Raw genomic sequence first — 24,142 nt, forward strand, 5'->3', positions numbered from 1 at the left:
ACAACGCCTGACCATGCTGATGCTGAACGCCTGACCATGCTAACGCTGAACGCTTGACCATGCTAATGCTGAACGCCTGACCATGCTGTGCGATGGGCGATGTTAGGGGAAGGACCCTGCCCATTCGTGATGCCGAGTGTAAGAGATCCAGAAGGCCGAGGAAGGAAGAAGCCACCGAACAATCCGACTAGGAGTGTGCTTGTCATGTATGAGATGGTGATTGGCCAGCAAGAATGTCAGATGCAATCTTCTCCGCCAACGCATCTGTGAACAGATTAGCAGGGAGCTCGTGGTCTACGACATGGCAGTGAAGACTTACAGATAGTGGCCACTGGATGTCCCGGAGGCAGAATTGGCAAAACGGAGGCGTCGACCACTCTGAGACCCTGAACACCAAAGACCCTCGCTTGCGTGTCAACAACGGCATCTCTATCGTTTCTGCGACCCATTGAGCAAGTACCGGTGGGATGGAACACCGGTGCAATCGAGCGACGAATCAGGTCCATTATCTCAGCGTCGCTGGTGACATTTGGTCCTGGGAAGGCCTCCTGGCCGATTCGCACTTCGCTCAGAGCCTGAGTCTGCCACATATCCCTCACTCTCTTGTAGCCAGCAAGCATGACTTCCCGATCCGCAGGGTGAGACAGCCAGTTCGGGTTGATGATCGGTGGGTCGGCCATATTGGCAGAGCTGATGCCAATCGTGCCGCGAGACATGGGAGCGACCAGTGCGACGGCCACAGTGAAGTAGTTGAACCCATCGGTCGGTTTGTCGCGTTGATAGTTCTGCTGGTATCCGAGATAACCATTGACAGCAAGGTATTCGACTTCAGGCCAGTCTTCTGGGAAAGCTTGTAGTGCCCTTTGTGCTGCGGGTGACAAGCTTCTGCGAGATTCTGCAGGGAGCTTCTCGAAAGCGAGAAGATCACCTCCAGGATTAGATAGTGGGCCGGCTTGGTGCTCCAGGAATTCTTCTACTGCTGCTTGCATTCGAGCAGGGTCACCCAGAGCAGAGCCTGTGAGAGTGTTCACTCGATAGCTTGGTCCAGCATAGACATGATCCCACATGTTCTGACCAACTCCGCGTCGATCAGCGATCACGTTGATGCTATTTCTGCGAAGCTGGGAAGCTGGGCCGATGCCAGAGACCATGAGCAGCTGAGGCGATTGGAAAGCGCCTGCAGACACGATGACCTCTCTACGGGCGGTGAGGGTGTATTCGTAACCTGCTGAGTCACAGTCTACACCCGTGGCCCTTCGCTCCGAATCGAAGATAATTTTCTTGGCCATTGTCGATTGATACACCTGGATGTTCGAGTTTCGTATGGCCCACTGCAGAAAGCTGGATTCCGATGTCTCGCGAATGCCAGTAGAGTGGTCAATGTTCGAGATGGCGTACGAAGACCCGTTCAGAACACCACTAGTGAAGCCTTGTTGTCTGCCTAGACCGACTTGCTCCAGGCCACGCTGTACCCAACTCGACATGGGGTTGGCATAGTTTGCAAACGTTGCTTTCAGCGGGCCTTGTCCATTACCGAGATTCGAAAGATCGTACTCTGGAGTCGAGTTCGCCGCGCGAACGTCGTTGGCAGGTGGCGTAAAGTTCAAACTCTTCTCGTAGAAGGGTAACATGTTGTCGAAGGTGTAGCTGTCATCGCCAACTCGATCGACCCAGACCTGGTGCGAGCCATGTGTGCCGCGTTGGTAGGCCATGTAGTTCCGTGCTGTGCACCCACCAAGGGTCTTGCCGCGAGCGTAGTGAGCCTTTTCGTTGAAAAGTTCTTTTTGGGGAGTTGTGACAAAGCCCCAATCGATTCTGTTCGTGTCTTTGGGATCTTTGCCTGACCACCTACAGATCCTACTTGTCAGCTTGATTATCGGAAGAGATGGGTAACAGGCAAGAGCGCTCTCACATATTGTCAAAGGCCGGGATGTCTGTAAGGTTACCATTCTCGAGTTCGTAGAAACTGCCTGCTTCAATGACAGCCACAGAGGCGTTCTGAGCGAGTCGAGCTGCGATAGTCAAGCCGGCGTTACCTCCGCCCACGACGACATAATCAAAGGTGGCATTACGGGCTATGCCAAACGATGACCCTGTCAGTCGGGGACCATTGCTGTCCTCGATCAAATTTGTTGCTGCTGAATGACCAAGAAACCCAAGTAGAGGTGCAACCCAACGCGAGGATCCCATTGTGTACCGTCTCGGGATGTAATGCCGATGCAGAGAGGTGTAGGAAATGCTTCGATGATGTTGATTCTCTGTTGTGTGGGATGTTGAGATGCGATGAAGATGCAGTTGCTGAGTGTGAAGAAAAACGTTGCTGTGATGAATTGTGTCTCCTATCGCGAAGGACGACAGACTCATATACCTTTCTTCCCTCGACCCGACGGCCATATCGCTCGGCTTGATTCCCATTCAAGGCTCATGAAGGGAGCCCCACGAGCCCACGATGCCATATCAGACCATCTGCCTATGTTGGTTCTGACTCCTACACGGGCTCAGTCGTTAGCCGGCCATATCCATTTCGAGACAGTGGGATAGAGGCTCAGCTAGGCGCATGGTCTCATGCTTTCCCGACGGCCAGTCATCGCCTAGACTGTGCCAGCTGGTCGTCGCCAGACAGCCGATATTAGTGAAGAACGAGGCTCAACACAGCCACATACAGAGCTTTGACACTGTGGCAGGGGCTATCACAGCGAGTCCGAGAGTCACAATTGGGTGTCTTCGTATGCTAGGCTATGAGCAGGATCATGTTGGCAATGGAGTGGCTAAATTTAGAGACCATGCGATGCCATGTGGCTAGTGATGCACAGGGAGGTACGATCTGGGTAAGAGATTCGTAGGGCTGACTCGTCGGGCGAAGTAACGATTTCCAAAATCATAATGTACGAGGTTGAGGTTATTCTTACTTTCAAAAACCGTGAGACAGCGACCGGGGTAAGACTCGAGATCTAGACTACTCTTGCGAGTTCTAAACAGCGAGAACGAGTTGGAAGAGCTTAAGACTTACGGAATAGAGTCGCGATAGGTTATATAGCTATAGTACTTAAGATCTAGTAAGATATATTACCTTATACTTGCGCGAGAGCCGTCTTTACAAAGCAGGCGTATTAGCAGTAGCGATTTTGGCTTTTACTACGGGAGTAGTTTCTACACTTTAGCGGATCCGGCGTAGGATCTCTCGGATTCTATATAGAATCCCACCCCTGTTGCTGTCTTACGGTTTTTGAAAGTTAGAATACCAAGAGGACCTCTTCAGCGCGAACGTGGAAGTCGTGAACGCCAAGCCAAACGGCCCGCAGCCGAGACGGGAAGATCACGCCAGTGCTTTTCCCATCTTCTTCACACCTCAACATCCTCAATATGACCATCGACATCAAATGACAATATCATACGCGCATCGTCTTGCTATTCTTTGGAGGCCCTAGAATATGAGACATATCAGTCGTGACTCCCGCTGGCCCTTCGACGGACGGAAGTAGCGCTGTTAGTCTGACTCAAATGATGTCGCGCACTGCCAACAGGATCGACTACGGACCTACTACGTCCACGGAAAGATTATCAGACTTAGCCGTACAAGATCTCGCGTTGGTGAAGTTTGGAAGTGGCTAATGACAATTCACAGGGCTGAGGCGAGGCGCAAGTGATGCCTTTCTGATACACTCAGCTCGTCACACCACGACAGCACGGATCCGGAACAGCCGACCATCCAGGGCGTAGCCAGTCGTATCCCTTCAGCTGAGCTTCGAAAAGCGATCTCGCTGTGAATCAAGCATGAACAGCCCTGGGCTTAGCAAAGCCGCCTACGCTTGCGGTCTGGGGAACGCGGGTCCGCTTCAATGCACAACGAAGGTCCAGCTTATTCTGCTGTCTGTTCGAGACCATTGAATGCTTCGACCCTTGGCCCATTCTGACGTCAATCCACTAATGAATGGGGATTGAGAGATGGGCAGCATCTGACCCGAGACTTGCAGCGATCGCGCATCTTGCTCCGAAGAGGCGACCGACGTACTTTGAGGACTGTGTGAAAGCCTGAGTCCAACGTCTGGATGCTTCATGTGGCGCAGTGATCGATAAATGTCGCGGGCTGTTGCATACGACTGTATCTACAGACCGGGCTGTCTTCTATGTGTACACTGTACCTGTCCGCCCTGAGGCATCAGGTACCGTTGAGACTCATGCTGACTTTTACCCGATCCCGCATTAAGATATTCATGACTTCGCTGAGCGTGGTAGGCTGCACGTTCGTCAACATGAGGGTTGTATACGACTCCCGGAGTTGTGGGTTCAGGGAAGCCAAGTCCTGGATGGCGCTGTTCACTAGAGGCAGCTGTGAGGTCTGGCTTGCGAATTCTGGGGATCGTCATCGACCTCAAGGAACGACTCAATGTCCAGGCTGGAGAAATCAACTGACGGCGTTGATGACTCCGCTTCTGTCGACAGTTCTTGCGCGGGTTTGCCTGCCAAGGCGATGTGTCTGATCTCTTGTTAGTCTTTGGTATATCACCGTCGGATTCAATCCGCTCAACGGTTTCGCACATCTGCAGCAGATCTACCTTGGAAATACTGCTCTGCAATGAGCCTCCATTTACGGCCGTACAGCTCAACGGCGTGTAGTAAATACTCGTCGTTCTGGCTATTCCACGCGTGAGTGAATTCCATGCCGCTCTGGCAAAGAACCGTGTGCCACCTCTTTGCGCATTGGTCCGCATGTCGCGTCTCCACCATCTGGGCGACCTGGATCCAGCTGGATACTGCCATCAGCATTGCACTAGATGTCAATGCTTTAGGTGCACTTACCTTTGGCCATGTTCTTCGACAGCCTCTAGCAGTCGCTCGTCCTCTTCTGTACTCCACGTGCCCTTGTTGACCAGCTTGCAAATCTTCAGCCATCGTTTGCGACAATCTTTGTTTGTTCTTCTTGGAAGTTTCGCTGCAACAGCATTCCAATCGTTCGAGGTCCCCTGGTAGATGCCTGCAATGATGGTTGCGTCAGGGATCTATCGATGCCGCGACTGAGACATTGTACTTACCAGTACGTCTCACCTCGTGATACAAAGTGGAGTCTTCTCCCGCTGTCCACGCCCGTCGCTGTCTTGGCTCAGTTTGTTGGTCGTTCATGGCTTCTTAGCGCAGCTTTTCAACCTGCTCGGGTGTGGTGCTACGGGTATTCTCGGGAAATCCCTGTGACGACCAGGTCGGCACTGGTATTCACAGCTGTAGCACTTAACGAGACCCTAGCAGTTCACTTCTGCAGGTTCAAGTCGAAGTTAAATGTACTCTCCTATATCTCGGGTCAGCAGTGACTCTATATTCGAAAGTCTGTATAGATGTCACTCACCGCTGCGTAGGGCTGAATGTCACTAGATTGACGGTATGGATCTCTTGTACTCTGCTTCGTGGTAACACCACAATTGCGGTCACGTTCTGAAAAGGTTTGCTATACTCAGTGTGAAAGCTTAGGCCTCAAACTTCAGATTGCAGGTCATGGCCTTTGTGACCATAGGCGTGCACTGCTCTCTCTTTGAAGCACTGCTCACGCTCAGCCCACTGCCAAGAACTTACACAAACATAGAATTGTTGGTATTAGGATCTAGAGCGCTGCCACCATGCCATTTGAGCAACTGACAAGGGCAAGAGCAGCCGATACTACGAAAGACTGTAGACCCACAGATTACGCCATAGCACTGGAGTGGTTGAAATCATTTGCACACAAGAGCTCAGCCCCAATTGCTGAGAACTATCTGCAGGATTCCGGTCTGCCTGTAAATTGGGCGTAGCGGATAACAGCGCAGCCATCAGCTTCGCGCTGACCCGGTCTTGTTCGGCGCCAACTCAATAGGGGATTTGGTTGCTACAGTTTCGGCAGCTGTCTGCAAAGGCCCAACAGAGCTGAGAGAGCTCGTACGGAGTCACCTTCGTGTCACCATATTGCCGGACGACTCACCGTACTGTGCAGCAGCTGAGACGCCTTGTCAGGATCCGAGAAGGAACAGCGCAAGCAGATCTTCGAGTGGTGCAGAACATGAATGGTGGTATAGTATTGATTGGAACTCGATGATATCTGGCTGAAGTCATACCGCTGTTGTGGCTTCGAGGTTACACAGCATCGCCACAAGGATGTCGGTACGACCATGATCTGGGCAATGCAATCTATAACGGGCCAGACTACCGGCTATGCGGACTATACTACTAGCTGCATTGCTCGACCAACCACCCAAAAGCTCGTGTAACCTCAGCACTCCACCTGCCTGAAAACGTGTCGAAGAGGTGCTCTGCACCTTGAATGATCTCGACTTGAGCTTCCACGCCTTGGCTTCGCAAAGCATCGGTGGTCGCTTGACTTTGCTGCCAAGGTATCAGATCATCAGCCGTTCCGTTGAGAAGATATGTGGGAGTCGCGTAGTTCCCACGATTGATCTGCGTGTATGGGCTGATTGATGCTATCGCCTCCTTGTCAGGCATCTGCATGGCGAGGATGTCCTCCGACCTGAGTCCACTGTGTGCCAGCTTTGCTTTGGAAGGCAGGCCGTTGACCAAGACTGGGAGTGTCTGTGCATGCCAGTTCATGTGCAGCACGAAACGCCAGCGTTCGTCCTCCATGGACATGGCCAGAGCGGCCATGTTGCGATTCACGGCAGGACTATAGCCGGCGATCTGCGTAAGCTCATGTCAGCATACGTTAAGCTACGCGGTCCATAAAGTTCGGTACTCACCGGAGTGTCATGTACGCCCTCTAACAAATCAAAGTCTGTAGAGCTTGGCTGCTGAGCCAACTGTGGGTAGATTGGCGATCGCCACCAGTCGGAGGAGTAGTCGGTGGGACAGTAGAAGCCAATGACTGCAGTCGGAGGTCGCAAGCCCTTCTCTAGTGTCGTGAAGGCAGTCGTGAGAGCTAGGTGGCCACCAGTCGAGTAGCCGATGACGACGACTCGCTTTGGGTCGATAGAGATGCCCCTTAAATGTGCCAAAAGGAACGGGAGAACCTCTCGAGCCCATTGCACTGCTTCGCACGCATCGGTCATCGGTCCTTCGCGAAGGTTCACCTCTGGACACAGTCTGTAGTCGACGCTGACAGGCAAGATACCTAGGTCCAAAAGCTGTGCAACGTGCCTGAGATTGATATGGCGTCGCGTATGCAGAACGTGTCCACCGCCGTGAAGCATCAACGCTGGAGACAGCTGATTAGCGACGGCCCTTTCATGTGTCGGAGCTAGACTCACCCACTGCACGACTTTCACCAGCATTGCTGCATTCCCTCGGGAGGTAAATGTCTGCCATGAGATCGATATCGCCAGCTTGCTTCCACCGCACGGTGTTGGGTTGTAGTTGCGCGTACTGGAGCTGGAATCGCTGACATTGAGCTGGACTTGAACGCGGTGATGATTCGCAGTGTTTGCGACTCCTCAGAGTCTCCACCAGTCCACTTCACTTCCCCAAACCCTGCAGTACGCAAGCTCCGGTCCCAGAATTGCTCGTCAGCTAGAACGTGCTCGCGGCCATCTTCGAAGAGCCACCAGCCATCTAGCAGCCCAAAGACTAGATCAAACCAGAAGATGTTTCGTGTGAACTCCACAAGACACACGAACCCCCCTGGCTTGAGCATTTGCTGCATATGCTGGCCTGTCCGCTTCAGATCTTTGGTGGCATGGATGCAGTTTGTTGACAAGATCAAGTCGTACTTCGCCAGGTGCTCGGTTGAAGGTGGGCTCTCGACGTCCATGGTGATGAATCTCATGTTTTGGTGAGAGGCGAACTTCTTTTCCGCATTAGTGACCAAGCCGCGGGAAAGATCGCTGAAGATATACTCGAAGTCGAGGCCTTGAGATTCCAGCAGACTTATGATGTGTTTCGTAGTGCCTCCTGTTCCGCCGCCTATCTCAAGGATGCGGATAGGTTGAGTGACATCTGATTGCGAGAATGTTGACAGCAGATAAACACCGAGCAGACGAGTAATAGCCTTGTACATCGGTCCGTTGGTGTAGACATTCTCTAGGAGATTCTTATTCTGCTTGTCCATAAAGAGTGGACGCAGCGGATCGGCCTTCCCAGCTAGACAGTCACCAAGACGGGAGCCAGTGACTGCCAGGAGCCTATGTTCGTCTGTGAGCCGTGGAAAGGCCGCAATGATATGGTCCAGGATCTCCGATGCTGGCGTTGGATCCATTGAGACCTCCGATCTGCAGAATATGCCATGCTTTTTGGAGATGAGGTCAGCGTCTTCCAGTATTTTGTATAGCTGCTGGACCAAGCTCGCGTGCTCGGGAAGGTATGTGATGGTAGGAAGGACTTGCCCAGACACGATACTTGAGAGATTACAGCCGAGCTGTGCGAAGGCCTCTACCACGTAAGCTAGTGTGAGGCGTTTTTGAGTCGGATAGACCTTTGACCAGAACCCGCTGAAACCTTCTTGCGCAGCGAACGAATCGTACGTGCCTTGCACTTCCAGGAACGAGCGCTGAGCGCGAGAGCCAATAGAGGCTGTAGATTTGGGGGGAGTGACTAACTCTTCTGGCTCGTTAGTCTCAAAGACTCCGGGTGTGGTGGCTCCAGTCCCAGGATAGCTAGAGTCAATCTCGCTCGATGAAGTGACAGAGCCGTTTTCAGACGTCTTATCGGACGAGTCCTGGTCAACTGCAGGAGATCTTATGTTAACGGTCACCGGAGTAGCGCCTGGAATCTGCTGAGATAGGTACTCTGCCAATCTGCCGGGGGTGTCAAGAGAAGGCCAGTCATTCGTGGGAATGTTGATGTTGAACTGCGATTGAACTTCCGACTGAACTTCCATGACCATCAAAGAGTCAATACCAAGATCATCAAGCGAGGACTCTGGTCGTATAGACGCCACAGGTATGTCAGACACTTTGTTCAAGAGACTGCTGACCTTTGAAAAGAAGTTCACGCTAGGCACGGCTGGCTGCACGAGCACCGACGGCACCGATGACCTACGTGTGGCCGGTGGAGCTGGAGAGGACGTCTGCAATGCCGTCAATACTGGCTGGTCGAGTGACTCTGGGCAAAGTGAGCTGTCGTTCTGCTCCACGGCGTTGCCAGGCGCGATCTGTGGTGCGACCTGATTGACGCCCTCAAGCGCCTTGCGCAGCCCAGCTACTGCCACTCGGTGAAAGTGTGCTCCCACAGCCACGAACACAGCAGATCTCGTGACGGCATCAAAAACCACGATGTCATAGATGGCTTCCTTATCTGTACGTGAAGCGGTGGCGTAGACTGCAAACTTTGAGCCCGGCGACGCACACAGACCGGCACCGTAGATCAAACGCTCCGTCTGGGTGCACACGAAGATCTGATGGTCAGGCAATTCACTAAGAATGTTGATGTGGAGTCCTGCAATCTGGAAGAAGTTGTCGACAAGCACAGGTATGCCAAGCTTGGGGTTCTTGATGCGGTCTTCGTCCTTCGGAACAGTAATGAGGCCGCAAGCGTCTTGTTGATGACTGTAGACAGCTTGCACACCCTTGTAGTAAGCAGCATAGGTGACGGCTTTGGAGAATGCCTTGTAGACTGTGGTACGTCCTTTCAGAACCTCAGCTTCCGGTTGTTCCAACAACGCTTGTATCCTGTTGAAACCAGTAAGCCGTTCAAAGGTCGCCAGTTTTGACCCGAGACTTCCTTGCGAAGCTGAAAAGGTAAGGACGCCTTGAGCATGAGAGCGGGTGTTGCCAATCCCTGCCGAGCTTTGCACAGTGAAGGGCCATCTGTCTGTTTTGTCGATATTGCCTACGATCAGCTTGATCTCGCGAGACGTGTCTAGTCCGAGTGGCGAGTTGATCCGAAGGTCTTGTACTTCTGGGGCTTGGTTGTCAATTCGTGCAGCAAGTATGCTGACGGCCTGCAGCGCCAGTGCAGTGTAGAGCGGAGCGGGACAGAGAGGCTGCCCAAGCACTGCGTGCCCTTCCACGAGTATCTTGAACTCTTCACTAATTGGATCAATAGTGAAGGTCGCCGTGGACTGGTCTTTGCGCTGGAACGTCAACAACTCGTGCTTTTGTTGGGCCGCAGGGAATTCGGACTGCCTTGTGATAGGTGCTGTGGTAGCGCTGTCCTTCCATTCAAGCCAGTGCTTCGTGCCACGGAATTGATGTCCGGGAAGATTGAGGGTCATGTAGGCAGGTCTTTGAATGGGATGGGTCAGCCAGAAACGTACAGAGTGATTTTGCCGCGAGAGGTCAGCTGTAGCCGTAGAGAGTAGGCTCAAAGCGCTGTCAGATCCGAGCGGTACATGGATGAAAGTATGACTCGAGGAGTCTCCCAAAGCCCTCTTGACCATGGCTGGAGCTGACGCTCCTGTGCTCGCTTCGACCCAGGTGCATGGTCCTAGGCGACGTGAAAGTCTTTCGACAGCGTTGACAAAGAACACTGGTTCTCTAGTGTGCTGTGCGATCAGACTAGGAGTAGCGTTCGTCCAGCTGACATCCTTTGTGCAGGTCTCCAATGGTATAGATGGCGTACGAAAGCTGACAGTGGCTGCTAGCTCTCGGAGCTGGGGCAGAAGTGGCTCCGTGAAGACCGAGTGAAATCCATGTGTGACCGGAAGACGCCTGCACTTGAAGCCGGTGCCGGGCAGCTTCGCTTCCAAGGCATCAATAGACGAAGCTGTGCCAACAACAACGTGACTTGAACGTCCGTTGTAGCACGCGATCTCCAGCGTCGCGCCTTCGGCTTCCACCGCAGCGACGAGCTTCTGGACACTCTGGGCAGATGCCTCGATCGCAATCATGTCTCCGGAATTGGGGCCCCATAGCTCCTTGATCAGGCGCGCACGACCGCAAACAAGAGTGATGCCATCTCCGAGGCTGAGGCCGCCTGCGACAGTGAGAGCAGTCAGCTGCCCAAAACTGTGCCCAATGACTGCATCTACCTGTAGACCGCAGTTCAACCATGCTTTGGCGGACGAGTACTGCAGTGCAAATAGCATAGCGTGCAGCTGTACGATGTCCTCGATTGGCTCTGTTTGGAAGATGCTCGGAAACAGGCTCGGGTGGCCCAGTCCACGAACGATATCGTCGCATTGCCGCAAGTGTGATTGTAGAAGAAGGCAAGACTCAAACATGCCTCGATCCAGGCCAATACAGCTCTTCACCTGCCCACCAAAACATAGAACAACGGGCTTTGACTGCTGGCTTTGAATCGGTGCAGCGAGGGCCTTCGATAGCGCTGGCTCAATGTCGCCCGACGCTGGTAGAACTGCAACGACCTGGTGTGATAGTGCACGATTCTGTGAGCTTCCCAATGCGTTGGCGAGACTTGGAATGAAGGATGCTTGAGTCCGGTCTTGGTGACGGCCTGCGAAGGTCTTGATCGCCTGGCAATTCGCTTGTAGCGCATCTACACCATCGCCAGAAATGACAATAGGATACGAGACACCATGAGGTAATCTGTGCAGCTTTGTGGAAGAAGTCTGAACGGGTGCTTGAGCCACGATCATAGCTGCATTGCTGCCAGCCGCTCCGTAGTTGTTGATGCAAGCAATCTTACGTGGCGCGGTCCATGGGCGAATAGTGGTCGGTATGTTGACCTGTGTAGAGATACCGTTGGCGAGCTTCGGGTTGGTATCGGAGAAATTCGCTTGTGGTGGAACATTCGCATGCTGAAACATCAAACAGACCTTGATCAGCGATGCCACTCCTGCCGCGGCCTCCAAGTGCCCAATGCTGCCTTTGACAGAGGCGATGGATAGTGCCGACTGCCTTGATGAGCCGTGCTTTGCGAAGACCGATGTGATGCTTTCAAACTCGATCGGATCGCCGACTGGCGTACCGGTACCGTGAGCTTCCACATAGGACACCTCTGAAGCATCAAATCCGCTCTTCGACACGACTTTCTGGTACAGCTCAGCTTGTGAGCCACCGTGTGGAACAGTAATGCCGGTGCAGTTTCTGTTCTGGTTGACGCCAGTGCTTGCAATGACACAGCGGATATCGTCACCATCTGCCAGAGCGCTCTTGAGGCTCTTGAGTACCACCAGCCCAACACCCTCGCCTCGGCAATAGCCATCGGCACTGGCATCGAAGGGCTTGCACGGACCTGTTTGGCTTAGGAAAGAAGCCGCGTCTAAGTTCTGGTAGAAGTTCGGTGAGGTGTACAAAGAGACGCCGCCAGCCAGAGCCTGACTGCATTCGCCTGAAGCGATGGCCTTGCATGTTGCATCGATAGCAACCGCAGATGAAGAGCAAGCTGTGTCGTATACAATTGATGGTCCAGTCCAGTCGAAGTAGTGACTGATACGACCAGTCAGGAAAGCTTTCAGTGTGCCCAACGTTGAGTATGCAGTCGGGTTGTGCGAAGCGACGTTGTCATTGTAGTCGTTCGAGCAGGCTCCGATGTAGACACCGACATCTCGGGCCCTCTGTTCTGGCCAGGGGCCAAAGTGACCAGCGGACTCCATAGCAGTATAGGCACATTGCAATAGAAGTCTTTGCTGTGGATCCATTGATGCAGCTTCCCGACTAGACTTTTTGAAGAACTGGTGATCGAATGCATCGACTTCTTTCAGAAAGTTGCCCCAGAAGGGAGCACCGTCGTGCGATCTTCGAAGGTCGGAAGTTTTGAATCTATCAGCTGGCATACGCTCGTGCATCGATCTGCCAGACTCGAGCAAATCCCAGAATTGGTCGAGATTATCTGCGCCCGGGAAGCGGCACGCGAGTCCCACGACAGCGACAGCATGATCAGGATAATGCAGAGTGTCTTCGCCGGCGGCAGTGATCGGCGAAGAGAATGAACCCTCTTCCTTCAAAAAACGTCGAGGTGCGACCATGAAGCTTGACTTGATGAACGACGGCATATACTCAACAGTTCCGAAAGCGACTATAGTGGTACGGGCCTCGGGCCATGATGAGATCGGTTCCACAGCCCTCGACATATTGTTGTACCAGTCTGATCGCTTGCAAAGAATGTCTTCGATGATGCAGCCGATAGCATTTGACTCCGGGAGAACGTCGCCGGTGCTGTTTGAGCGGACCGGAGCAAGAAGTCCAGGCAGTGAATAACAGTTGCCATCTAACCCCATGGAGGATCGGACCTGAGCTGCGATGTGCTCATTCCTCGAGCTATGGTAGCTGCCGGTCAGAGCTAACATTTTGACAGACATGCCGCATCCGGCAAGTGTTGTTGTGATAGCGGCCATATCAGAGGTGTTGGCAGTCACTGTGACAGAAGACACATCAGAGACCACGGAGATGTATGCCTGCGATGCTGTCAGAAGCTGCACTCCCCCAAACAAGTCGGCTGACTTACATCGGTGTAGCGTGCTAGAGTGGCCTCGACCTGCTTGCCACCATCATCGCCCGACCACCGTACAATGGCAGACACGACCTGCTGGCCATTCTTGAGCGATTCGAGATCAACGTGAGCACCAATACACAACGCCAGCCTGATGGCTGAAGAGCTACAAGCGCCAAAGTCTTTTGCAGACTTCATGGTTGCGACAGCGTGTGCACTGATAAGCCCGGTGCAGAAGCCCTGCACGCCACCATGAGTAACATTCTGCATGATCGAGGAGTATGTTGTCTGCGAGAACTGCTGTAGGTACTGGCGATACTGAACCAAATGCATGATTACGGTCAGAGGCATAGTGATCTGGTTTGCAGTAGCGTCTGCCTTCTCGTGGCTGTTGCTGTCCAGGAGCCACGACTTGAGAGCAGCTACATTGGCAGCGCCAGGTAAGGCTCCTAAGCGCTCGTCTTGCTCGACGAGGACATTCCAGGAGACTGGCAGATCCTGGATACATTGCTGCATATCGAGGAGGGCTGGGTCGTCTTGCAAGACATGGCGAAGCCGCTGCATGGTGGAGGTGTTTGGGCATGGCTCTTGAGGCCCGAAGGCCAGCATGCTTGGTTTGTCCATCGTGTGGCTGGTAGTGCCGTTGAGGTATTGCACGTTTGTTGAAGTTGGTGAAGTCTCTGTTTCTGCTGGTTGATACTTTGGACCGCAAAGCTTCTTCTTTCCAGTCTATACCACCACTCTGCTCCAATGCGTTCACCGCCATGCTGTAGCGCCGTAGGGCTGAGGCTGTCCGTTTGCGCTGTGCTCGGGTCCACGAGGTGGGTATCACAAGCTGAGAGATGCATTGTAGCATACTGACCAGACCAGCCCAGATGTAAGGTCCACAGCCAAGCCTCAATACATCACTCCGAGGAGTCGCGCAGCCGTAAAGATGGCACGGGTGACCAACTTGGCTATGATTTGTGATACTGTAGATGACCAGCGGACCCGCGAAGACATTGGCCGGCCGGTCGCCGAGCTGAAGATGGAGAACGAACGTCGACAGAGGTGTCAATGGCACATCTCGACAGAAAGCAGATTCCAACATGCTGCAAACCGACCAGCGAATCGCTTGTTGAAACATTCGAAACCCAGACAAGCCGTCCTACAAGGCATCGAGCCGCAAAATGGGCGACATGGCAGCAGCAACGTCCAGCGACGACTTCCATCGCCCAGTTGTCACTCTTCGAGATCCGGACTGCCCATTCCACAGCATCTTGGACCTCGTCGACTTCAACGCCAAACACAATCCAAACCACACCTTCGCAATCCAGCTGACCAAGGACGTCGACGGGGGTCTGACGGAAAAGCTCGTCATCAGCTTCCGTACCTTGAAGTCAACAATCTTAGCATGCAGCAATGATCTTGCTCAGACTGTCTTGGGAGGAGCTCCAGAAGCTTCGCAGCCAGTGGCTCTCCTCATGGCAAGCCATGTCTGCCTGATCATCTACATGTTTGCACTGATGCATCGCAAAGTTCCGGTCGTGTTGCTTTCAGCACGGTTGAGTCCTTCGGCTATCGAGCACTTGCTGAAGGCGACCGGAACGTCCAAGATCATTGCCAGCGCAAACCTGCTCGAGCGCGTAAAAGACGCCGTGGCGAATCATGTGTCGTTCGAGCAATTTTCAGTCCATGAACAGGAGTCCTTGGAAGCTCTGATTGCCAGGGACGAGAGCATGTCGATGTCCAGTCATACCTCGTTGGCACAGGGCACGCCGACCAAGCATACCGAACACAGTCTGATTCTTCACTCATCAGGCACTACGGGCATGCCGAAGCCAATATACCACACAGAGCGTTATCTGCTGGCATTTGCTACCTGCCATGATCTGCCCGTAACCCCGGATGGACCATGCTTGTCAACACTGCCGCTCTTCCATGGATATGGCCTGCTTCCCTCATGCCTGGCCTTGAGTGTGGGACTGACAGTATGCTTGCCTCCAAAATCGGAGATACCAAATGCGCCCGCCATGGTTCATTACCTTCGACTCGTCAACGCCGGGTCGCTCATCAGCGTGCCGTCGGTATTGGAAGACATGGCAGCATCCGATGGGCTCAAAGTGTTGAAGCAACTTGCGTTCGTCGCTTTCGGAGGCGGCAAGCTGAAAGAATCTGCTGGACAAGCACTCATTGTAGGTGGAGTACCATTGTTGAACCATTACGGCGCAACCGAGAGTGGTCCTCTGGCGCCGATCTTTGTTCCCGGAAGTGACTATGATTGGCATTATTTTCGACTTCGCGAGGATGCAGGCATCCAGCTTCAGCCGACCGGTGTGAACGACGATGGACGGCAACAGTTTCGCTTGTCGGTTCAGCCACCGGGTTGGAACAGTATTTTTCAGATCCAAGATGAGCTTGTTCGAGCACCGCTTAGTGTCCACCAGAACTATGCAGCTGTTGGCAGGATGGATGATGTATTGGTGCTGGCCAATGGTGAGAAAGTCCGACCAGGGATACTGGAAGCCCAGGTCACAGAGCATCCAGATGTCAAGTCTGCCATCGTCTTTGGTAACGATCAGACTGAGGTCGGCCTGCTGCTCCAGCCAGCACACAGGGTCGATGTTCAGGAACATGGTCGGTTCGTGGATTTGATTTGGCCAGATATCCAGAACGCGAACCTGCTGATGGACGCTCATGCGCAAGTTTTATCGAAACAGTGCGTGATTGTTGTCCCCCATGATGCAGAACTGCCACGATCGGACAAAGGCTCCATACTGCGCAGAGAAGTGTATACGACATTCGAAGTGGAAATATCGAACGTGTACACGCGATTGGACAATTCGGTGAACAAGAAACTCGCCGAGCCTCTGCGTTGGGAGAACTTTGAAGATGATATTAGTACAATGCTCCATAAACATTGTCACTTACGATCCCAGCCAGGAGGACTTTCTCCCGACGACGACCTCTTTGCAAGAGGTCTGGACTCCCTTCAGGCAGTGCAACTTCGCCGCAGGCAACAAGCATCGTTAGCAAATTCGCAGAAGATGGCTCTTCAGGCGGAGTCTCTGCCGCGCGACTTCGTCTACCGCTTTCCATCGATTCGGAAGATGGCAGACGCAATGCGAGGCGTTCACCACGAGGAGTTCGACACCGAGTTCGACCAAGTTGCGATGGACAAGCTCGTGGCGCAATACTCAACGAGCAATAGAGTGCATATTGCACTTATCACTGGAGCTACTGGAGGTCTGGGCTCGCACGTTGTCGAGCACCTGGCGAAGTCACCCAACATCCATACTGTCTTTTGTCTCATACGCCCAGAGCCGGAGTGTGATCCAAAGGCGAGATTGTTGAAGGCTTTGAGCCTCAGAGGGCTTGACCTGGACGAGGTGGCAGAAAGTAAGGTCCGCGTTCTGGAGTGCGACCTTGCAAGTCAGGACCTGGGCCTAAGCGGGGAGGACTACCAGCAAGTCTTGACCTCTGTCAGATGGGTCATGCATGCTGGTTGGCCAATGGACTTTAAACTGACTCTGGCGTCCTTTGCACCTGCTTTCCAAGCTCTGCGAAACCTGCTGTCTCTCGTTGATAAGATCGGCAGATCTGGCAGAGATGCGACACCGAAGTTTGTATTCATCTCTTGCTGCGCACTGGACATTGGCTATGCGAGGGCAAAGCTTGTGTGCGAAGCCATTGTTGAACATGCTTCCACACACTGCTCGACTGCCACTGTCCAGTACATCCGAATGGGACAACTATGCGGAAACTCAAAGACTGGGATCTGGAACGAGGAGGAACATATACCTGCCCTGTTGAAGAGCAGCCTGGTCATGGGTGCCTTGCCAGAGATGTCAGGAACGCTGTCCTGGATCCCAGTGGATCAAGCCGCGGAGGTTGCGTGTGACATTCTCTTGGACACTGGATCGGAGAGGCTCTGCTTCCATGTAGAGTCGCCGATACGACAGTCTTGGGCGGATATGTTGTCCATCATACGCCGCCAACTCGGTCTTCACAAGACCACGGCGTACGATCAGTGGCTGGCCGAATTGTCCCAGACGGCGTCAACCGACTCTCCCGCTGTCAAGCTTTTGCCTAACTTCCAGACACACTTCGAGCGTATGGCGTGCGGACAGGTAACTCTGGATACATTCGCAGCGCGTGAGGTCTCTCCAGCACTCAGACGCGTGGGTGGAGTGAGCGATGTGGAGATCGGGAGATATGTTGCTCGATGGCGCGAGTCGGGATTCCTCAAGTAGTACCAGATAGGACTGGATCATACACTGTTCCGTAACGATGGGCCACTCAAAGACCAGAAGCAAAGGCAAAAGATACATGCAGTAAGAGACGTGCAGAAGTCAGGAACGTCGGATGTCAGGTGCAATATCTTGGCTGATGACTAAACGACTGTCTGGATCTACTTCTTTCCCTTGCCATACGAATCTGCCATCCTCTTCAACATATGACCCTCAACAGTGGGCACCTCCTGTCCCTCAATCCTATCCTTCTCATCAAGCGGAGTCAAAGGACAGTCCAGGTTGCCATCGAAAAAGAACACAATGCTATACCGATCCCTCTCTTCACCATTGAGGACGCGATGAACACTACTCTTGAGCCGACCGCCCGTCCACATCTGCAACATGTCCCCAACATGAACGACATAAGCGTCCTCGGAAGGAGGAACTTGCATCCAGGAGCCTGACTTGCGGTTCTGAACCTCTAAGCCGGGAACGCCATCTGACAGCAGCAGCGTGATCGCGCCAAAGTCAGTGTGAGCAGACGACCCCAATTGACGCTGCTTGGTGGCCCGTGCTGGTGGGTAGTGCACCAGGCGTAGAGGAGCAGCGACCAGGTCAGCACCGGTAAAGCGACTGAAGAGATCTTTGACGTCGTATGGCAGAGCAGGAGCCATCATGTCGAGAACACGAAGCGACAATGCGTAGACGGCAGAGTAGTATGCTTCGACAGGCTGTCGCAGATCTGCAGAATCGAGGCTCTGCGGCCATACATTCGGGCCCATGAAGAAGCGTCCTGACTTGGTACGCTCATCGGACGCTGGAATGTCGTTACCAACATACAGTCCCTATTGACGCTTAGCAATTCCCCAGAGAATGATATGTTGTTGCTAGCACTTACCTCCTTCAGATCCGGGAGCACGCCCTCTTCGTACGACTGACTTTCGAGCACATCATAGCCACGATGTCCAACATTGTGCTTCGCATCCAGCGAACGCTTCTCCTCCATCGGCAGTGCGAAGAACTTCCGAGCTGCGGTGAAGACACTTTCTTGCAACGGCGACGGAATTCCATGATTCACAATCTGGAAGAAGCCGGTCGTCTCACATGCTGCACGAACCTGATCGATGACTTCGCGTGCAGCAGGAGATGAAGGCTGCTTCAGAAAGCTGGACACATCGATGGTAGGTATGGCAAGATCTGCTTGCGTCGACATCGCTCGAGAATTGAAGCTAGAGCAAGTATGCCCGGCTTGGACGTGGCTCTGGATTCTGTATGCTCCGAAGAGGAGAGTCGCTGTTCGTGGCAGTTGCGCTTTGCGTGGCATGGAGATGCTCATCTTGGCCTATGTCCGGCGCACGACGGTGAAGCCGAGAACTAATATCGACAGACTATCAGACCAAGGTTCCAAAGTTTCGCATCGCACCCCAACGGATACAGCTGAGGCTGAAGGAGCTGGCGAAGGTCCCGGACCCGCGAGCACGTCAAAGGCGCACCACTGGCTCTGAGGGCGCAACTTTGTGCAACTGCAGAGCATCATCGGAGTCTCTGCATGCTTGCAGGTAAAGTCCGTTACTGGTCGTTGCGCAGAGATTGATAACACGATACAGCTCAACTACCTCTTGTGGTTTACTTGTGATTGCATCTTCAGTCCTTAGACATTGTTCCTACTGCAGCGATGACGACTTTGACACAACTCGCTGAGCAGGCGCTCGAATCAGCGAGAAAGCTGGATGCTTTTGCGGAAACAAGCTTCCAATGCGACACCCTCAGCGACCTGCCGCCGGAGCTGGAGACGGAGAGAAAGAATCTTGTTGATGCCTCCCAAGCAATGAAGCGTTTGAGCCTAGGAGCTGTCGGCTCTATGCTTGAGACGCTCTTCACGGTAAGTCACAGTGTATTACAAACCTGATGTGCAAAGCTGAGGCAAGCAGTTCACCGATCTTCAAGCTCTTCACTACATCTACCACAACAAGATACCAGCATATGTACCAGCCGAGGGTGATACATCCTTCGAAGACGTCGCAAAAGCCGCAGGCGTTGATCCGGGACCGTTGCGTCGATTCTTGCAGCATGCTATGGCCAGCAACTTCTTTGTCGAGACTCGACCAGGTTTCGTAGGTCATAGCCCAGCGTCACTTCTCCTTCGCAACGACACAGGCGCTATGGATACAGTCGGCTTCCTTCTCGAAGACCTTGCACCAGCAGCTTTGCAGACGGTGAGAGCATATGAGAAGTGGCCGAACAGCAGCGAACCCAACGAGACTGGATTTAATGTTGCCGAGGCCACGGAGAAGCCGTTCTATCGCCTCCTGGCGGATGACCCGGAGCGATCTCGAAGATTTGGCGCAGGCATGAGGTTCATGACCAAAGGCTCTCTGTACGATCTCAGCCACCTGGTCAACGGCTACGACTGGGCTGCTCTCAATGATGCGAAAGCAACAGTCGTTGATGTTGGCGGTGGCCACGGTTCCGTCAGTATTGCCCTAGCCAAGGCCTTCCCAGCTCTAAGGTTTGTCGTTCAGGACTTGGAAGGTACTGTTCACAGCGGAAAGAAAGAACTGCCAGCCGAGCTACAGCACCAAGTCAACTTCATGCCCCATGACTTCTTCTCAGAGCAACCAGTACACGGCGCAGACGTCTATTTCTTCCGTTTCATCTTCCACAACTGGGCGGACAAGTATGCCACCAAGATTCTGCACGCCTTGATCCCAGCACTGAAGCCAGGGGCACGCATCGTCATTTACGAGTTCCTACCAGATGCTGTTGCAACTACGAAGTGGAGCCAGAAGCAGCCAAGGAACTTGGACATGATTCAAGCCTTGGGTTGGAATAGTCTCGAGAGGACACAAGATGACTGGGCTGCTCTGTTTGACAAGGCTGGTGCCGGGTTCCAGTTTATTGGCACGAAGATCCCGCCAGGGAGTGCTGTGAGTCTGATTGAGGCTTCTTGGCGAGGCGCCGATGTTGTGGCTGGGACCACGATGCCGATTAAGAGTCAGGTCAGCAAGCCCATCGAGCTTGTCGCTGAAGCATGACTTCGCTACGCTTTGGAGCGTGAGGCCTTGCTGCTGGCAAGATCTTCCGTTGACATATGAGCAGTCCGTGGTCTTGGAGGAAATCCGAGCGGGTGGTCCCGGGGGCTCTTGTATAGTAAGCAGAATGAACGACGCTACATTGGCCCAGAGTCCTCAAACAAAACAGACATGCACGAGTCAGAGTCATATTTAATCCTGTCCTCGAGATCATGAGCGTGAGTTAATCCACTGTCACTTTGAATTCACGGATGATGCATCAACTTGCACTTTTTTGAGGCAACGACCACAACAACATCGACCCGAGAGCCCAGCTCAGACCCAACACAGGCGGCATCTTCCACATACCGAAAGCCATGAACAAACTTAGTCCCAACAAGACTGGCTTCCCAGATCTACCCCCCGAGCTCAGAGAAATGATTTACGACCTCACCCTGGTATCACCCTCGATGCCAGCGTGTTGAAGTAACGGCCTGCGTCTCGATAGGTAGTCGAAGCGCTTGGCGGCAATCGACTATGTCACCGGCCCTCGCAGTCGTCCCATGGCTTGCATGGCAGATAGCTCCCGGCGTCTCTGCGTTCGCTGAGATCATTACTGACGACTCAGGAGCCTTCTCCTCGCTAATTAGCAGCATGAGTTTGTAGTGAAGCTTACGTAGTTTCTTTTCTTGGTCATCTGCTCCCCCAAGCATCCGGCACCATCACATCGTCGCCGTGTCCTATCGCCATCGAGTCTGAAGCTGCTGAAGATCTGTAGGGGGAGATCAGGTGAACTCACCAAAAGGAAGAGCTCACAAAGGAGCTAGGTGTGTGGGGTGCCCGTCGCGAGCTGAGGGTTGTGCGTTTGGTATGGCCGTCGCGAGCCACACTAGGAAAATACGAGAAGTTGCCCGTCGCGAGCTAAGGGGTGTGCGTTTGGTATGCCCGTCGCGAGCCGCACGAAGGAAATGTGCAAGGGGTGCCCGTCGCGAGCTGAGGGCTGTGCGTTTGGTATGCCCATCGCGAGCCGACCTAGGAAATACGAAAAGATGCCCGTCGCGAGCGATGTGTACCTTGGGGATGCCCCTCGCGAGCGGTACGAGGTGGTGAAGAGGGGGACTATGAGGTGGTCAGTATCATTTGTCAAACATGAAGTGTGATCTCCAGCAGCTTCAACTCGGTGACGATGGAATCTGGTTGGTGGTAAGGCGGTAACGGAATCTGTTTCCTGTGCATGTAAGTGGTCAGCGCTCGATGTTAGTGGTGGTTGTGTTCAAGGTGTTGCATGGTGGATGTGTTGGAGTTATCGCACTATGGGTGTTGTGTGCTGAGTGTTGTATACTATCAGTTTGTGGTGAAGTGATGAGAGTTTGCTGCAGGTGTGTCCAGAGTTAAGAGGGAAGCTGAAGGAGCGGAAAGGAAACGTAACGTTAGCGCTTGTAAACAAGCGCACGGACGCGCGGGCTGTGGGTGAGTCACTCGGCTGAGCTGAGCTATCGTCCGTTCACTCTCTGCACTACAGTGGGCCATGCCTGGAAGTGGTCGAGGGAGTCACCTGAGCCCGAAGGTCAGAAATAGCCAGTAAGGCCGTCGAACTTGCTCGTCGGGGAGTACAGGTTGCTGGTGTTGAACTAGCGACTCGGGAGCGGCAGATGGGTACGATCCGAGCCAGGACTCAGATTCATGGACCCTGCCACGCCGAGCCATTGCATGTGACTTCCGGCTCTTGCAGTATACGGGCGAAGACTCGAGGTGCTGCTGTCGCTGTTGCCGGCTATAAGACTTCAATGCGATATAGAACTGCTTCTTGAGCGAGACAACATGTCTGAGTAATGTAGTTGCTGAAGTCGGTCGCTCTCAAGCAAATGCGTAGACGTCGCAGTGAATGCAAGCCAGATTGTGTCGGAAGCCCTCTCGGCTTCGAGCAGTGAACGGACGACACATCCACGCACAGGCGCTAGTCAAAAGTTCAGCCCGTGAGTGCAGCTTCTAACCCGTTCCTCTCGTCCCAAGAACTTCGAACTTGTCAGACAACGTGGCGCGCAGACTCAGTTCCGACACACCGCGATGGAGAACGACAGCCAGGTGCCACTGGCTCCCAAGCAACCACCCAATGCCCTGATCCACTTCGAGAAAGATGCGCGCCGCTTCGACAGTGTCGAGGTCGGCCAGAACTCTCAAATCACGATGGTCCCAGAACTCGAAGGCAATGTCCTACGCGCATATCTCACCATTCAGTACCGGAACGTCAAATGCGTTTACCTCCTTGAGCACAAGGACGGCGAGGTAATGCAAAATCTCCAGCGTCTCACTCATGACGATAGCTGACATTTGACAGGTGGAGGTGATCGGCGGCCCTCTACACCACAAGACCGCATTCTACAAGAAGTTCTCCAAGATCGATCAGAGACGAGTCAAGTTCCGCGAGGACTTGCACAGGTCTGGCAGCAACGGAAAAGCTTCCAAGTGGTCGTTCCTCTGCCTGACTTTCAAGAAGGTGCCTCGCGACTCTGTTGCAAAGCACTTCTCAGGGGAGGTATCGGTTCTCAAGACTGGCCTGGGCATCGAGTTCGAACGTCACTTCTGTCCCCAGCACGAGTAAACTCAGGAGTTCACCATTGCGTGCATCATCTCAAGTGCTCAAGTCGCCAAGATCTTCGATGACTGCGTCCTCATTGCCAATGGCAAGACCTGCCTTCGCGCGCCTATGAAGCGTGTGAACGAAGTGACTCACGAGGACGCTTCCTCCGATGTCAGTAACAAGAAGAGACGTATTCCAGAGTCAAGCGCGAACGACGCAGACGGTGACAATGATAGCGGCGTCGACCTTCCACCCAGCGAGCCAGATCTCGAAGCGATGAGAGCGCAGATCGAGGACGGAGTGAGAGCCCGGCTCGAACAGGAGCTGGAGGCCAAGTACAAGATCCAGGTAAGTCCTCCAAGCTGACAAGGGCTAGTCAAGATTGGTCCAGGCGTAGCGAGCGATCTCGAGTCGCAGCGCTACATGACCCATCTGTCCCCTCCAATCCATTCTCCGCCGATCTTTCGGCTAACACATGCTTTTTCCACGGTTCCTCGAAGAGCAAGCGCAAAAAGCTCTCGCTGCCGTCCACGAGCCTTGGACCTCTGCAGTAGCTTCTGCGCCCGAGTGGAACCTCGATGACCTGGACAGCTTCATTGACGAGGTCGAGGCGCATGCCACAGACACAGGCGACTTGCCGTGTAAGCTGAAGGCAGCAAAGAGGGCGAGAGATCAGCTTGCGGAGGAGAAGATGAAGTTAAGATGAGCGTAACATGCGGAAAAGGGAGGCTTAATTGATCGATCAGTTTATGATGGTTACATGGAAGCGTTGATAACTGGGTCGGGCGGTGTTCGGCTTTGGCATTAATGATGTGCAACTCGTGCTTGGAGAAGTCCGAGGCCTCGATGCGGTGAAGTCTAGACGTTATCAGCAATACACAAGCCCCATATACATACAGGTGAGCAGTGTCTTCACACAAAGACCACGAGCTCAGACCAAGCTCTTGAACCCGATCGGCCTCACGCCGGCCTCACGCCGGCACAAGCTCGAGCAAAAAGCAAAAAGCAAGAAGCAAAAAGCAAGAAGCAAAAAGCAAAAAGCAAAAAGCAAAAAGCAAAAAGCAAAAAGCAAAAAGCAAAAAGCAAAAAACAAAAAG

The 24,142-nt window shown here is 53.3% G+C and overlaps 7 protein-coding genes across 7 annotated transcripts; 3 read left to right on the forward strand and 4 right to left on the reverse strand.

Moving 5' to 3' along the window:
* Positions 1-202: 202 nt before the first annotated feature.
* Positions 203-2,415, reverse strand: CLAFUR5_13959 (Patulin synthase; the record flags this gene model as incomplete). The annotated part of the gene is made up of 3 exons (XM_047913107.1): positions 203-264; positions 320-1,848; positions 1,913-2,415. The coding sequence occupies 3 exons, from the start codon at positions 2,413-2,415 to the stop codon at positions 203-205; spliced, it is 2,094 nt and encodes a 697-aa protein (XP_047768926.1).
* A 2,109-nt stretch (positions 2,416-4,524) lies between these two features.
* CLAFUR5_13960 (Transcriptional regulator) lies at positions 4,525-5,121 on the reverse strand (the record flags this gene model as incomplete). Its single annotated transcript, XM_047913108.1, has 3 exons — positions 4,525-4,747; positions 4,801-4,975; positions 5,034-5,121. 3 exons carry the CDS (start codon positions 5,119-5,121, stop codon positions 4,525-4,527), a joined length of 486 nt encoding a protein of 161 aa, XP_047768597.1.
* A 2,116-nt stretch (positions 5,122-7,237) lies between these two features.
* On the reverse strand, positions 7,238-13,866 carry CLAFUR5_13961 (Non-reducing polyketide synthase pkbA; the record flags this gene model as incomplete). Its single annotated transcript, XM_047913109.1, has 2 exons — positions 7,238-13,207; positions 13,258-13,866. 2 exons carry the CDS (start codon positions 13,864-13,866, stop codon positions 7,238-7,240), a joined length of 6,579 nt encoding a protein of 2,192 aa, XP_047768596.1.
* Positions 13,867-14,411: 545 nt separating this feature from the next.
* Positions 14,412-17,474, forward strand: CLAFUR5_13962 (Adenylate-forming reductase cicB; the record flags this gene model as incomplete). Its single annotated transcript, XM_047913110.1, has 1 exon — positions 14,412-17,474. The coding sequence occupies one exon, from the start codon at positions 14,412-14,414 to the stop codon at positions 17,472-17,474; it is 3,063 nt and encodes a 1,020-aa protein (XP_047768719.1).
* A 158-nt stretch (positions 17,475-17,632) lies between these two features.
* Positions 17,633-18,789, reverse strand: CLAFUR5_13963 (2-oxoglutarate-dependent dioxygenase citB; the record flags this gene model as incomplete). The annotated part of the gene is made up of 2 exons (XM_047913111.1): positions 17,633-18,298; positions 18,352-18,789. The coding sequence occupies 2 exons, from the start codon at positions 18,787-18,789 to the stop codon at positions 17,633-17,635; spliced, it is 1,104 nt and encodes a 367-aa protein (XP_047768598.1).
* Positions 18,790-19,128: 339 nt separating this feature from the next.
* Positions 19,129-20,488, forward strand: CLAFUR5_13964 (O-methyltransferase AMT9; the record flags this gene model as incomplete). Its single annotated transcript, XM_047913112.1, has 2 exons — positions 19,129-19,335; positions 19,385-20,488. 2 exons carry the CDS (start codon positions 19,129-19,131, stop codon positions 20,486-20,488), a joined length of 1,311 nt encoding a protein of 436 aa, XP_047768717.1.
* A 2,043-nt stretch (positions 20,489-22,531) lies between these two features.
* On the forward strand, positions 22,532-23,411 carry CLAFUR5_13965 (uncharacterized protein; the record flags this gene model as incomplete). Its single annotated transcript, XM_047913113.1, has 3 exons — positions 22,532-22,750; positions 22,803-23,000; positions 23,073-23,411. 3 exons carry the CDS (start codon positions 22,532-22,534, stop codon positions 23,409-23,411), a joined length of 756 nt encoding a protein of 251 aa, XP_047768716.1.
* Between the last annotated feature and the right edge of the window lie 731 nt (positions 23,412-24,142).

Source organism: Fulvia fulva, chromosome 12 (genome assembly GCF_020509005.1).
Source record: "Fulvia fulva chromosome 12, complete sequence".
In the NCBI taxonomy this organism is placed as follows: Eukaryota; Fungi; Ascomycota; class Dothideomycetes; order Mycosphaerellales; family Mycosphaerellaceae; genus Fulvia; species Fulvia fulva.